This window comes from Cetorhinus maximus, chromosome 5 (assembly GCF_964194155.1).
Source record: "Cetorhinus maximus chromosome 5, sCetMax3.hap1.1, whole genome shotgun sequence".
In the NCBI taxonomy this organism is placed as follows: domain Eukaryota; kingdom Metazoa; phylum Chordata; class Chondrichthyes; order Lamniformes; family Cetorhinidae; genus Cetorhinus; species Cetorhinus maximus.
In genome coordinates, this window is record NC_135883.1 from 165,877,814 (window position 1) to 165,893,106 (window position 15,293).

The 15,293-nt window shown below is 45.7% G+C and overlaps 1 protein-coding gene across 1 annotated transcript; it reads left to right on the forward strand.

Moving 5' to 3' along the window:
• On the forward strand, window positions 1-12,923 carry yipf3 (Yip1 domain family, member 3). The gene is made up of 9 exons (XM_078542769.1): window positions 1-138; window positions 2,880-3,080; window positions 3,568-3,674; window positions 5,363-5,408; window positions 6,208-6,300; window positions 8,340-8,471; window positions 10,379-10,492; window positions 11,353-11,476; window positions 12,519-12,923. Exons 1-9 carry the CDS (start codon window positions 85-87, stop codon window positions 12,644-12,646), a joined length of 999 nt encoding a protein of 332 aa, XP_078398895.1. The 5' UTR covers window positions 1-84; the 3' UTR covers window positions 12,647-12,923.
• Window positions 12,924-15,293: the final 2,370 nt, after the last annotated feature.

The window sequence follows — 15,293 nt, forward strand, 5'->3', positions numbered from 1 at the left end:
TCAGGGGTTTCTCGCGAGGTTTCATTGTTCACGTGGCCGTTGCAGCTGATTCCGGTTTCTAACCGATTCTCGCCCAGAGGAAACATGGCGGCGGCCGGTGGAGGGGGAGGAAGGAGCAGCGAATGGGGCGCGTTCGAGGTAAAATTATCAGACAGAGCCGGGGGGAACATACTGAATCCCCCCTGTGCCCGATCCTCCACCCCCTTGATCCCCTCCCCCCCGGATCCCCCGCATCCCCTCCCCCCCCTCGATCCCTCCTCCCCCCCTCGATCCCTCCTCCCCCCCATCCCACCCTCTCCCCAATTCCCCGCCTCTCCCCATCCCACCCTCTCCCCAATTCCCCGCCTCTCCCCATCCCACCCTCTCCACAATTCCCCGCCTCTCCCCATCCCCCCCACCCTGATCCCACCCTCTCCACAATTCCCCGCCTCTCCCCATCCCACCCTCTCCACAATTCCCCGATCCCCCTCCCCATCCCCCCCACCCTGATCCCCCTCCCCATCCCCCCCACCCTGATCCCCCTCCCCATCCCCCCCACCCTGATCCCCCTCCCCATCCCCCCCACCCTGATCCCCCTCCCCATCCCCCCCACCCTGATCCCCCTCCCCATCCCCCCCACCCTGATCCCCCTCCCCATCCCCCCCACCCTGATCCCCCTCCCCATCCCCCCCACCCTGATCCCCCTCCCCATCCCCCCCACCCTGATCCTCCTCCCCATCCCCCCCACCCTGATCCCACCCTCTCCACAATTCCCCGCCTCTCCCCATTCCACCCTCTCCACAATTCCCCGATCCCCCTCCCCATCCCCCCCACCCTCTCCACAATTCCCCGCCTCTCCCCATCCCACCCTCTCCACAATTCCCCACCTCTCCCCATCTCACCCTCTCCACAATTCCCTGCCTCTGCCCATCCCACCCTCTCCACAATTCCCCGCCTCTCCACAATTCCCCGCCTTTCCCCATTCCCGCCCCAATCGCCGCCCTCCCCAACCCCGATTCCTCCCCCTCATAGAGGTCTACAGCACAGAAAAAGGCCCTTCAGCCCAGCGAGTCTGCGCCGATCAAACAAGTGCCTAACTATTCTAATCCCATTTTCCAGCACTAGACCTTGTATGACATGGCATCGCAAGTGCACATCCAAATACTTCTTAAATGTTATGAGGGTTTCTGCCTCTACCTCCCTTTCAGTCAGAGGGTTCCAGATTCCCACCACCCTCTGGGTGAAAAAATTCTTCCTCACATTCCCTCTGCCCCTTACCTTAAATCTATGCCCCCTGGTTATTGATCTCCCCACCAAGGGGAAAGGTTCCTTCCTGTCTACCCTACCTATGCCCCTCATAATTTTATACACCTCAATCATGTTCCCCCTCAATCTCCTCTGCTCCAGGGAAAATAACCCCAGTCTATCCAATCTCTCCTCATAACTAAAACTCTCCAGCCCAGGCAACATCCTAGTAAATCTCCACTGCACTCTCTCTAGTGCAATCACATCCTTCCTATAATGCAGATTCCAGAACTGCACGCAATACTCCAGCTGTGGCCTAACCAGCGTTTTATACAGTTCAGCATATCCTCCCTGCTCTTATATTCTATGCCTCAGCTAATAAAGGCAAGCATCCCATACGCCTTCTTAACCACCTTATCTACCTGTCCCGCTACCTTAAGAGACCAGTGGATATGTACACCAAGGTCCCTCTGATCCTCGGTACTTCCCAAGGTCCTACCATTCATCGTGTATTCCTCTGCCTTGTTTGTCCTGCCCAATTGCCTCACCTCACACTTGATCACTCTCCTTGATCACCCCTCTCCCCAATCCCCTCTCCAGGAACCCCCCCCACCTCTCCAAACCCCACTCTCTATGATCCCCCCACTGCCCCAATCCACCCTCTCCCCAAATCCTCTTTCCCCAAACCCCCCTCCCTGAACCTCCCTCTCTCTGAACTCCCTCTTCCCAATTCCCCCGGCTCCCTAAACCTCCCTCTCCCCATCTCCAATCCCCCCCTGTCTCTGATCCCCCCAATTCCCCCCCCCCAATCCCTCCCACTCCCCAATTCCCCCCCCATCTCCGATCCCGTCCCCGATCCCTCCCTCTCCCCGATTCCCCCCCCCCAACCCCCGTCTCCGAACTCCCCGATCCCCCCCGTCTCCAAACCCCTCCCTCTCTCCGATCCCCCTCTCTCCCCGATTCCTCCCTCATCTCCAATCCCGCCTCTTCTGTGTACCCGCTCTCTCCCATCCCCCACCCCCGTCTCCGATCCCCCCTCTCCCCGCTCCCCCCTCTCCCTGATGCTCCTCTATCCCCGATTCCCCTTCTCCCTGATTCCTCCTCTCCTGTGTACCCCCTCTCCCCGATCCCCCTTTCCCCAATACACCCTCTCCCTGATCCCCCTTCTCCCTCTGATCCCCCCTCTGCCTGATCCCCCCCATCTCCACCGCCGGCCCCTCTTTGGTACACCCTCTCCCCTATCCTTCTCTCCCTGAAGCCCCTCTGATGCCTCATTCTCCAGTCCCCCTCTCTTCGATCCCCCCCTCTCCCGGAACCACCCTCTACCTCTCTGCTCGAACCCTGCTCTCTCTGATTCCCTCCTTCCCTGATCCCCCCTCTCCCGGGTCCCCCCACTCCCCGAATCTCCCTCTCCCCGATCCCCCCGCTCTCTCTGAACTCCCCCTCTGTCTGATTCCCCCTCTCCTCGATCTGTCCAATTCCCCGATCCCTACCCTATCCTGCTTCACCCACCACTGCTTTCTCCCTCCCTTCTTTTCCCCCAATCTCACTCTCTCCCCTGCCCTCAGCCACTCTCTGAAGTACGTCACTGAGCCAGTTTCGTCAGCAATTTTCATGCACTCTAATTTTCAACATTGTCAATTGGAAATCTTTAGCCCAGCAGCTCAGCAGTGATTGACATGGAGAACATGGACGATACATCCGGCTCAAGTTTTGAGGATATGGGAGAGATGCATCAGCAACTGAAAGAGGAAGATGATGTTGGTGAGGAGCCTGTGGCTACAGAGGAAGATGATGGAGCCTTCCTTGGTGTGAAGGGGCTAAAAGGGCAGTTGGGCCGAGATGTAGCAGATCAGGTATGGATGAAGGTTTTGTGTCATGTTGGGTCTGGTATTTTCATTCAGGGGTGAAGTCGCCTTGTGATGACACTTCTCCTGCTCAAGTTACCTCCATTATACAAGTCTGGGGATAAGATCCACCACCATTGGTACTAGTTATTAGGAAAGGTGTCTTTGAGTGGTAGCCCTCGGATTTGAAAGTGGCCTTCACCTAACTGTTGGCACCAAGCGCTTAGCTCGAGTCCTATGGTTGGCATTGAAAACTTAACGCACCTGTGCAAACCTGTTGAAATTGGGAGTTCCCTACCCTGTATTGGTGTTATATTCACCTCCCATTGTGTTTATTAGCAGAAGTCACTCCTATGCTGGGCTCGTCTCTTCACAGGTGCCTGATCTATTGAGTATTTCCAACATTTTCTGTTTTTAATTCCCAAAATATGTGTTGTCATGTCACTTTATGACACAGGCATCTATTAAATGGTCTGCCACTCCTTATTTCTTGCAGGTGTGGCAGGCAGGCAAGAGGCAGGCATCAAAAGCTTTCAATCTGTACGGTAACATTGATATTCTCAGACCCTACTTTGATGTTGAGCCTATCCAAGTCAGGAACAGGTAGGTGTGTTGTCCTGTTTGAAACTGTTCTCTAGCTCTTCTCTAAAATATATGGATCCAAAAAAAAATTGTAATAGCACATGGAAATTGTAATAGAGATGCAAGCTCAACCTATCTGTTAGTCTTTACCCTCCAGATAACCCATAGTCTTAATTCCATACGCCTGCTCTGATCCATACCTCTTTATCCCACTGTTATTACAGCCACCTAGCTATCTATTCTTAAATGGTTCCATTTCAATCGCTAACTCTGGTGATGTATTCCACATCCTCACAGGCCTCTGTGTTTGTACGGAAAAAATCTTCTCAGTCCGAAATTTTTTTAAAATTCGTTCATGGGATGCGGGCATCGCTGACTCGGCCAGCATTTATTACCCATCCCTAATTGCCCTTCTTCAGAGGGCATGTTTTTTAAGAGCCAACCACATTGCTGTAGGTCTGGAGTCACACGTAAGCCAGACCAGGTTTCTTTCCCTAAAGGGCATTAGTGAACCAGATGGGTTTTTACAACAATCAGCAAGACTTTTAATTCCAGATTTTTATTGGATTCAAATTTCATCATCTGTCATAATGGGATTCGAACCAGAGCATTACCCTGGGTCTCTGGATTACTAGTCCAGCGATTATGCCACCACCTCCCCCTGAATCTCCTGAATTTAAACTTGTGTCTTTGTCCCATGTATGTAAAATCTCACTTAAAATTGAGATTTTTCTAAATCCTGTTTTAGCATTGCAGTTAAAAATGTAACCTCAATAGACTATACTGCAGCTTGTTTTAAGTTTATGCATTAATGGGAGCTTAGTTAATGAGCTGAAAGCCTTTTATTCCCTTTCCATATTTTTCATATTCTGTATTTTTGTTTTGTTCACTGCAGCCCAGGGTTATTAGTCCTTGGAACTATTCAGACTTTGGACTCAAAGTCTTGAGTTATTCTGTAATTTGAATATAGCTTCAAATAATCATATTCTTGTCATGTACTGACCCTTAATACATTAGGGGCAGGATTTTCGGGACGTCAGGTGGATGGGCCTAAGAGCAGCCGGGAAATGGTCCACCGCCCGCGATCGGCCCCCGACTGTGATTTCCCGCTGGCTGGCCAATTAACGGCCAACCAGCGTGAAAGGCTCAGTGCTGCTGGGGTGAGGGGGCGGGAGGAGTGCAAGCGCAAAAGTCTGCGCATGCCCAGGTGAGTGCTCACTGAAAGCTCCCTGAAGGCAGGGAGCTGCCTCAGAGCTGAAAAATAAAGATTCTAAGATCTGAAAAATTGTCCCAACTTGGGACTAACTCACAATAACATGAACAGAATAAAAATTCTGACCAAAAGTTTATATTTTTAAAATTTAATTGTGGAAACCTCATCCCGCCTGTGGATGAGGTTTGCTAAAAAATCAAAAGGCCGCCCACCAACCATAAGATTGGTTGGGCAGCGAAAAATATGTTTAAATTAATTGATTAAGGACCTTAATAGGCCTCTTAATTGTAGGTGGGCACACTGCCAACTCTGGCATGCGCCTGCCAACCGAAATATCACGCACTATTTTACACCCGATCAGGTCAGGCACGTGCCCACCCACAGGACATAAAATCCTGCCCTAGAAATCAGACATTCACCACTTGGCCCTTCCTAGTTCCAGACCTGAATATATCTATCTATGTATTTGTGTCTTATATTTTTCTCCCCATTCCAGGTTGGTGGAGTCTCTCATTCCAGTCCGAATGATCAATTTCCCTCAGGTGTGTTTGCTTTAGCTTCTGTTTATATTCTACTCCTAGCTGCCCACCATTACCAAATTGAGAATGTAGGTAGGAACCCTGGCAAACTTTTTATCTAATTTTTAAAAACGTACAATTAACCAAAGTGGAGTTGTTAGAGGTGTATATTGCATGGTCAGGATGCAACCAAATTCATCAAAAAGACAACACTGCTGTAAACAATTGCAATATGGTGTGGGGAGGGGCAGGAGTATTGGAAATCTGGAAGCTTCTTTCCATATTTCTATGCTACGCTCCCCCTCCCCGCAATCCTGACCAATCAAACAAGCTGTTTCAAAAACTGAGATTGATGGGTTTTTGTTAAGCCATGATGTTAAGGGTTACAGAACCAAGGTGAATAGATGGATCAGCTGTGTTCTAATTGACTGATGGAAAATGCTTGAAGGAACATGGGAAATGAGAGCTGGAGTAGGCCATTTGGCCCTTCGAACCTGCTCTGTCATTCAACCAGATTATGGCTGAGCTTCAAGCTCAGTGCCATTTTCCTGCACTATCCCCATATCCCTTGATATCTTTATCTAGAAATCTATTGATCTCTGCCTTGAATGACTCAATGATTGAGCGTCCACAGCCCTCTGGGGTAGAGACTTCAAAAGATAGAGGACTGAATGGCTGATTCCTGTACCCATAGATAGAGTCAAGTATTTATGTGGATTTGGATTTATTGAATACCACTGTTTGAAAAGGTTGTTCATTTATTAGGAACTTGGTGGAACAATATTTTTGGAATAGTATTTGCTGTGTTTTGTTTCCTTTATAGAAAGTTGCAGGAGAGCTGTACGGCCCTTTGATGCTGGTTTTCACAATGGTGGCCATTCTTCTTCATGGGATGAAAACATCTGGGACAGTAATTGTAAGTATCATATTGGACTATATGACTGATAACAAGTGGATAGCGAGGTACTATTTAAGGACTGTTGCAGGTGGTCCCAATCTACTTCTTGCTGTGTAACAGTCTACTATAAAAGTATGTAACTATTTTTTTAAAATTACAAAGTGATGCACTTCGATTTTTGAATGGAAGATGATATATAAATGAAATAAAAACATTTGCGCCACACAAGTGCCAGGCAATGACCATCTTCAGCAAGAGAGAATCCAGCCACCACCCCTTGATGTTCAATGGCATTAACATCACTGAAACCCCAACTATCAACATCCTGGGGTTACCATTGCCCAGAAACAGAACTGGACTAGCCATATAAATACTGTGGCTACAAGAGCAGGTCAGAGGCTGGGAACTCTGTGGCAAGTAACTCACCTCCTTTCTCCCCAAAGCCTGTCCACCATCTAAAAGGCACAAGTCAGGAGTGTGATGGAATACACTCTACTTGCCTGGATGAGTGCAGCTCCAACAACACTCAAGAAGCTCAACACTATCCAGGACAAAACAGCCCGCTTGATAGGCACTCCATCTACAACCTTAAACATTTACTCCCTCCACCACTGGCGCACAGTAGCAGCAGTGTGTACCATCTACAAGATGCACAGCAGCAACTCACCAAAATCTCTTTCAACAGGAGTGAGTGTGGGTGTACCTACACCACACGGACTGCCATGGTTCAGGAAGGCATCTCACCACCACCTTCTCAAAGGCAATTGGGGATGGGCAATAAATGCTGGCCTGTATTTTATTTTTAATTTCTTATTTTTATATTTATCTTAATTTTCATTCATTTTTAATCCCTTTTCTTAATCCTTTTCCCCCAACCACCACCCCCCCCGTCACTCATTCAATCTGTTCTTTCACAGAATGCTGACCCTTGTTCTGCCATTAACACATTCTGCTTTCTCACCTTTGTCACTATCAGCACCTTTTTTAGTCTTCACCACTACCATTAACACTTCCTTTGTCTTGTGTCCAAGACATCTTTATCAATCACAAAACAAAAACAGAATTACCTGGAAAAACTCAGCAGGTCTGGCAGCATCGGCGGAGAAGAAATCAGTTAACGTTTCGAGCCTTCATGGCCCTTCGGCAGAACAGTTCTGCCGAAGGGCCATGAAGGCTCGAAACGTTAACTGATTTCTTCTCCGCCGATGCTGCCAGACCTGCTGAGTTTTTCCAGGTAATTCTGTTTTTGTTTTGGATTTCCAGCATCCGCAGTAGCTTTTAGCTTTTTGTTTTTATCTTTGTCAATCTCTCCTTAGCCCCCTCCTATCGCTGACCTTCCATTCTGCTTTACCTGCTCCACCCCCCTCCAACAGTATAAAGTCCATCTCATTTCTACTTTTTATCTCTGAAGAAGAGTCATACGGACTCGAAACATTAACTTTGTTTCTCTCTCCACAGGTGCTGTCAGACTTAATGAGTTTTTCCAGCATTTTCTGTTTTTATTCCTTACTTTTATGTTCCATCCCCTTCCCCCTTGCAATAAAGGCCAACATTCCTTTTGCCTTACTTACTGTGCCTCAATGCTAACATTTTGTGATTTCTTAGTCTCTCACCTTTTAAAAATATTCCTACTAAAGTGGACAATTTCAAACTTCCCCATATTATGCTCCACCTGCCACCTTCTTATCTAAACACAACCAGTCTATATCCCTATACAGCTTCTCTATGTCCTCCTCACAGCAAACGTGGACACATTACATCGGTCCCCTTATCTAAGCCATTGATATTGATTATAAAATGCTGAGGCTTGAACATTGACCTTTTCAGTACTCCGCTGGTTACACCCTGCCATCCTTAAATTGAGCAGTTCAATCCTATTCTTTATTTTCCGTCCCTCCATTCATACTAATATAATCCCATGAGCCTGAGAAAAAAATAGGGAGAATATCCCCAGAGCTGGGGAGAAGCAAGAGTAGTTAGAGGAGCCCTTTTTAAACAAGCGGAGTTGTTACACTCTTACAAATTGCTAACTGTTACACTACTATATATTCCTACAGAGAGAGGGCACGCTGATGGGCACTGCGATTGGAACCTGCTTTGGTTATTGGCTTGGCGTCTCCTCCTTTGTCTACTTCCTGGGCTATTTGTGCAATGCCCAGATTACAATGCTGCAGATGCTGTCATTGCTGGTGAGTGTTGTGGGGGGTGGGACAGGCTACAGTACATAGCATTTGTGTATTTATCAGTAAAGAATTCTGACAATTGTTTTGCGAATAGTCTCATGTCTTCTGAAGGAGGTGACAGTTTCTGAGATCTGGTTCACAGGGTAGGGTCTTCACTCTGGTATCACATTCAGGTGATTATTTCTCCATGTTTGAGAGTTGAAGGTGAATGTTGCCAGGCTATTTGATTATCATGGCAGGTTGGCAAAGCCAGTAATTATTGTTCGTTCCTAATTACCCTTGAGAAGGTGCCCTTGAACCACTGTGTCTGGTGTAGGTATACCCACAGTGCTCTCATGAAGGGATTTCCAGGATTTTGACTTGGTGACAATGTTGGAACGGCGATATAGTTCCAAGTCAGGATGGTGAGTGGCTTACAGGGGTACTTGCAGGTGGTGGTGTTCCTGTCCATCTGCTACCCTTGTCCTTCTAGGTGGTAGAGATCGCAGGCTTGGAAGGTACTGTTGAAGGAGGCTTGGTGAGTTGCTGCAGTGCATCTTGTAGATGGCATACAGTGCTGCCACTATGGTGAATCGAATGAATGTTTTAAGGTGGAGAATGGGGTGCCAATCAAGTGGGCTGCTGGAGCCAAGTGGCCATGCCAGGACCCAAACTGAGCATTAGTGAGTAGTTCATTGCTGAGTAATTGTCATTTGGTAGCACTGTCAATAACACCTTCCACCACATTGATGATTGTGAGTAAACTGATGGGGCAGCAATTGGTCGGATTGGATTTATCATGCTTTTTTTGTGAACAGGACATAACAGAGCATAATTTCAAAATTTATGCACAAAACTTGGAAGCATTGTGAACTCTGAGGGGGATAGTGTAAGAACTTCAAGCTGACATACGCAGGGTGTTGGAATTGCGACAAGTGGCAGATGAAATTTAATGGAGAGGAATGTGAAGTGATTCATTTTGGTAGGAAGAATGTGGAGAGACAATGTAAAATAAAGGGTGCAATTCTAAAGGGGGCTTAAGAGCAGGGGGAGCTGGGTGTAAATGTGCATAAATCATTGAAGGTGGTAGGACAGAATAAGAGCGTGATTAATAAAGCATACGGCATGCTAGGCTTTATTAATAGGGGCATAGAATACAAAAGCAAGGAAGTTCTGTTAAACTTGTATAAAACACCAGTTCAGCCTAGTTCTGTGTGCCACTCTTTAGGAAGGGTGTGAAGGCATTAGAGAGAGTGCAAAAAAGATTCACAATAATGGTCCCAGGAATGAGAAACTTCAGCTACGTAGGAAGATAGAAAAAGTTGTGGTTGTTCTCCTTGGAGAAGAGAAGGTTGAGAGGAGATTTGATGGTGGTATTCAAAATCATGAGGGGTCTAGACAGAGTAGAAAGAGAGAAACTGTTCCCATTGGTGAAAGAATAGAGAACCATAGGACTCGGATTTAAGGTAATTGGCATAAGAAGCAATGACAACATGAGGAAAATCTTTTTCACACAGCGAGTGGTTAGGACCTGGAATGCAATGCCTGAATGTGTAGTGGAGCCAGGTTCGATCAAGGTATTCAAGAGGGAATTGGATTATTATCTGAAAAGGAGGAATTTGCAGGGATTACGGGAAGAAGGCAGGGATGTGGCACTAAGTGAATTACTCCTTCAGGGAGCCAGCACCGACATGACCGGCCAAATGGCCTCCTCCTGTGCTGTAATCATTCTATAATTCTATGCCTTGCCAGGAATGCAACTTGGTGACTGAATGCCTCACATTGAGGGCCTGTTTCTAGGTACCAGGTGTCAGAAAACTATATAATCAGATAGTGTAACACCTCAAATGATGAATTATATATCCAGTGAATCGTTATCTTATGTGGAATGACCATAATTACACCCTGAATTGATTCTGCTATCTTGTTCACAGGGCTATGGTTTGTTTGGACCCTGCATTGTGTTGCTCGTCACCTACAATGTTCATCTCCATTCCCTTTTCTATTTGTTATGGCTCATCATTGGAGGACTGTCCACACTCAGGATGGTAGGACATCTTTCCCTTGTTAGTTGGTAACTGTGCACAGGAAAGCATAAGTTGTGGTCTCGACATTACATGCATATAGAGGCATTGGAGAAGGTGTAAAAAAGATTATAAGGATCATACCAGAATTGAGAGGTTATACCTGTCAAAAAAGATTGATCAGCCTGTGGCTCTTTCCTCTAGAGAAGGGAAGGCTGAGGGACTGAAAAGAGATCTTTAAAATTATGAAGGGGTTCAGCAGGGCATACATAGCAAAGATGTTTCCATTTGTAGGGGAATCCAAAGTTAGTGGTTGTAAATACAAGATGGTAACGAATAAATCCAATAAGGAATTCAGAAGAAACTTCTTCAGAGAGTGGTTAGAATGTCATACTCTTTTTTAAATACTACTTCTGTGGTAAAACTAAGTAAGTATATGAGATAGAAAGAAATAAAAGATTATGTTTATGGGGTTAGATGAACAGGGGTACGAGGTGACTCGTGTGAAGCATGTACACCATCAAGGATCTGTTTGCTAAATGGCCTGTTTCTTTTCTTTCAATTCTCTGTAATATTACATTAAACTACACTAGAGTAACAATATGGGGATAAGAGTCATTTTATTTGGTGAAACTTATTGAAGGGGACGAGGGACCCTTGTTCAGATCAGCAAACAAGCCTGAAACATTTTTTGTGGCTCATATTGCACTATTTGTTGCACATTGACCGATTGAGCAAATGGGGGCCATAACTTAATCTCTCTGTGTCAGAAATGGGTAGGTGTGGAAGGAATATTATTTTATCTATTTCTATTTTGAATTGTCAGGGAAACGAATGCTTGCTAATGACTTACTTGCTCTGGGCTCTGAATCTCTCTTTCACAGGTTGCAGTGATGCTCTCCCGTACAATCGGACAAACTCAGCGGCTCGCTGTCTGTGGGATGCTTGCTGCCCTGCACATGGTCTTCCTGCTGTACTTGCACTTTGCTTACCATAGGATTGTAGAAGGTACAGAAAAATTCCTCCGAATGGGCAGACTGAGTGGCTGAATCCTGCTGTGTTAATGCACTTAGTTTGATCTTAACTGGCCCCGTCTGAGTGAGGCATTGACTGGAGTCTGCCTGTGGTGGTGAAAACTAGTTTGAGTCCGTCTGTAATTTCCTCATTCATGCTAAATTGCTTGCAGATCAATCAGGAATTGTGTGTTGCAGTTGGGAAGCAGGGGCATGATTAGGCAGGAGAAAACAGAGTGGGTGATGGGCCAGGGCCACTGATTTATGGTGAATGACTTAACACACTGTTAAGACTTTGGGATTCTAGACTTTTACTGGAGATTGTAGTCTGCTTCTGTCCCGTTTTTCCATGAAAAGTCCAAACCATTTGCTTTCATTGGGATCATTATTACCTTACCCCATAGCATTGAGTGGAAAATGAGAAGATGAATTAACATGGTTTACACATTTCTTGGCACCTGCTGCAATACTCAACGTGAGATTGGGTGCCAATTGACATTACATATGTTATTAGGCAGTGGCTTCACAATTTGAAGAAAAATGTTAACTAAAACATTGCAAGAATAATATGTTCATATGCAATTTCCACCACCTCCCCTCGCCAAAACCTTTGGATTTCCTCCTTTGTTGTCCTGTCTTGAAGACAGACTTGTGCTGGGATTTGGCTGCATAAGCCCATAGGTGGTATTGTTACCTGGTCGCTTGCTCTAAATGTTGCTGTGTGTGTGTGTATGAGAGCCCGAACTGAGTGTACAAAGTATACAGTTGTAGCACCCAAACTGCTGGCTTTCTGAGATCAGCTCATTCAGCACTGCCCAGGGATCAAACTTGAGATCTTCATACTCCGTGGTTCATTTTGCAAGATGCGTTTACTGGAGGATCTTTAGAAGTAATTTTCCTGCTTTTTCTTCTAACCTTGATGCGGTGTCTTGTGGTAATTAACAGTTATAGCACTTAACTAACCCAGTGACATTTGATGACCTGAAGTGATGCCCAAGTATAAAATGCTTCACAATTCTGTGCCTCCTTTTTAACAGGTATCCTAGATACCTTGGAAGGACCCAACGCTGGACCGGTGAGATTTCCTCGGGACATCCCAGAAGTTTCCGTCACATTGCTAAACAGCACAGTGAAGTCGATTGGAGCCAGCCTGCAGATGCGTTGACTCTGAATTATTTTTGATTCTTTCTTCCTTGCCTCAATTCTCCACAGAGACATTGCGTGTGGACCAGGCTGGGTGTAGTGTATCGCAGGGAAAAGTTTGTACTCTCCTGAACGCTGCTTTAACAGCAGTTTGTAGTTTAGATAAACTATTTCATTGTGGTGGTGTGGGCAGTGGGGTGGCTGTTAGTTGCGCCCCAGCATCTTAACTGATCAACACAATCTGTACATAATTGAGCTGTACTTTTTAAAGTTATATATTATATATATATATATATGTATATGTGTGTCTATGTGTGTGTGTATGTATGTTTAAGACCTGATTGTACTTGTGTTTTCTCATTGCTTGCACGGGTTGCTATACAGTTCGTGACTGACTGTAAATCACATTCTACACCTTTTTTATTCAGGCGTTCAGTTTAAAAAAACATAACCCAATTCCTCCACCCAAAAAACATTATAAAATATCTCCCCCTACCCCCCAACCCTAACCTTCTTCCCCAAAACATAATCCAATTCCTCTGCATTGAATGGTTGAGGCTGTGTCTCCGAGCTAGATTATCAGCTGCTCTCAGCAGTGGTACTACACTTGTGCTCAGCACCCCTGGTCTAGGGAGGGAGAAGTGTCTTAGATTCTCACTCCTGTCTGCTACCTACCACACATAAGGACAGAAGCTGTGTCGGCTTCAGAGTCACGCATACTGGATAACTGCTTGGATGAAGGAACTGTTCTTAGGGAATCTCTTACCTTGGGGAGAGGGGAGAAAATTTGAAATGAAGTGAATTGATGCAAATTGACAGCAATTTGTTTAAAGCTACTTGTTGGATATAACAGCAGCACTGTCCTTGGATGCTGCATGTTATTACTTATTTTTAGTTGGTTCTTCTCTAACTTTGTCTTTCAGATGATATGTTAAACTGAAGCCCCATTTTCCCTCTCAGGTGGATTAAAAGTTCCCACGGCACTACTTTGAAGATGAGCAGAGGAGTTCTCCTGGCATCCTGGCCAATAATTATCCCTCAACCAAAACCACTCATTTTATGATCTCTTATTTCTTTGCTGTTTTATGAGTCTTTATGCAAATCGGTTGCTGTGTTTCCTACATTACAACAAAAGCGCTTCATTTAATGTAAATATCTTTGGGAGATGCTGAAATCATGAAAGGTTCTGTATACATTCAAGCCTTTTTCCTACTTGTGTAACATTTCTCGTCTAAATTGTACAGTAAGCTTTGGGCAAGCAAATGGACTGATGCCAGACTTCAACACAATGTAAAATTTGGTACAATTTAAAATGCTGCATATTTAGGTGTGGCTGCTCTGGTGTGGAGAATCAGCAGAATCAATTTTAGAACTTAACATTAGTTTGAAAGCATGATATTCTGAATTGGGACTATGGCCTGCAATCTTTTTGTACTTCTGTCCTCACTTCCCCATTGCTGATGTGAGTGTCCCCCCCCCCCCAACCTGTGTGCTGGTTATAGATCTCTGTGCTCCCTGTTCCCGCATTGCTGCTATAGTTCTCTACTTGTTTGCACTGCTTCCCCCATCGCTGTTTAGATCTTGTATTAATACCCATCATTAGATGGGAAATGGAAGGGAGGCGAGGGGAGATTGGAGCATGTTACCTTGAAATAACAATTAAAAATTGTTAAAAGACAAGAATTGAATTGAAAAGTTGAGAGATTTGAATTGAAGTGGAATTTTACTGCTGTGTATCCCAACACTCAATGTAGTTTGTACCTTTGCACTGAATCAGTTCTGAGTGGTAGGAGGGAACAGGATGTTTGGGTGAAAACATTAACCAAGTGGTTCATTCTGGGATATGTAACAACAGAAAGAGAAGCACCATTGATTTATTCCACAGAACCGGCCCTCGTATAGTATATGATGGGTTAGTGTTGCTTCAGAATATATTAAGTTTGTTATAGTTGCCTTTGCAAAGTAACTTGTGCATGAACCCTTTCTAGCAGATTAACCTGGCAGTAAATATCCTCTTGTTTTAGACATGATACTAGCTCCTCTACTGTAATGCCCTCAAAAGTGTGAGGTGATACACTTTGGAAGGAGTAAATAGACAAGGAAGTATTCAATGAACGGCATGACACTAGGAAGTTCTGAGGAACAAAGGGACCTTAGCGTGTGTGTCCATAGATCTCTGAAGGCGGAGGGGCATGTTAGTGGGGTGGTGAAAAAGGCATATGGGACACTTGCCTTTATCAATCAAGGCATAGATTACAAAAGTAGGGAGGTCATGTTGGAGTTGTATAGAACCTTGGTGAGGCCACAGCTGGAGTACTGTGTGCAGTTCTGGTCGCCACATTATAGAAAGGATGTGATTGCACTGGAGGGGGTGCAGAGGCGATTCACCAGGATGTTGCCTGGGATGAAACATTTAAGTTATGAAGAGAGGTTGGATAGACTTGGGTTGTTTTCGTTGGAGCAGAGAAGACTAAGGGGCGACCTGATCGAGGTGCACAAGATTGAGGGGCATGGACAGGGTGGATAGGGAGCAGCTGTTCCCCTTAGTTGAAGGGTCAGTCACGAGGGGACATAAGTTCAAGGTGAGGGGCAGGAGGTTTAGGGGGGATGTGAGGAAAAACCTTTTTACCCAGGGGGTGATGACGGTCTGGAATGCGCTGCCTGGGAGG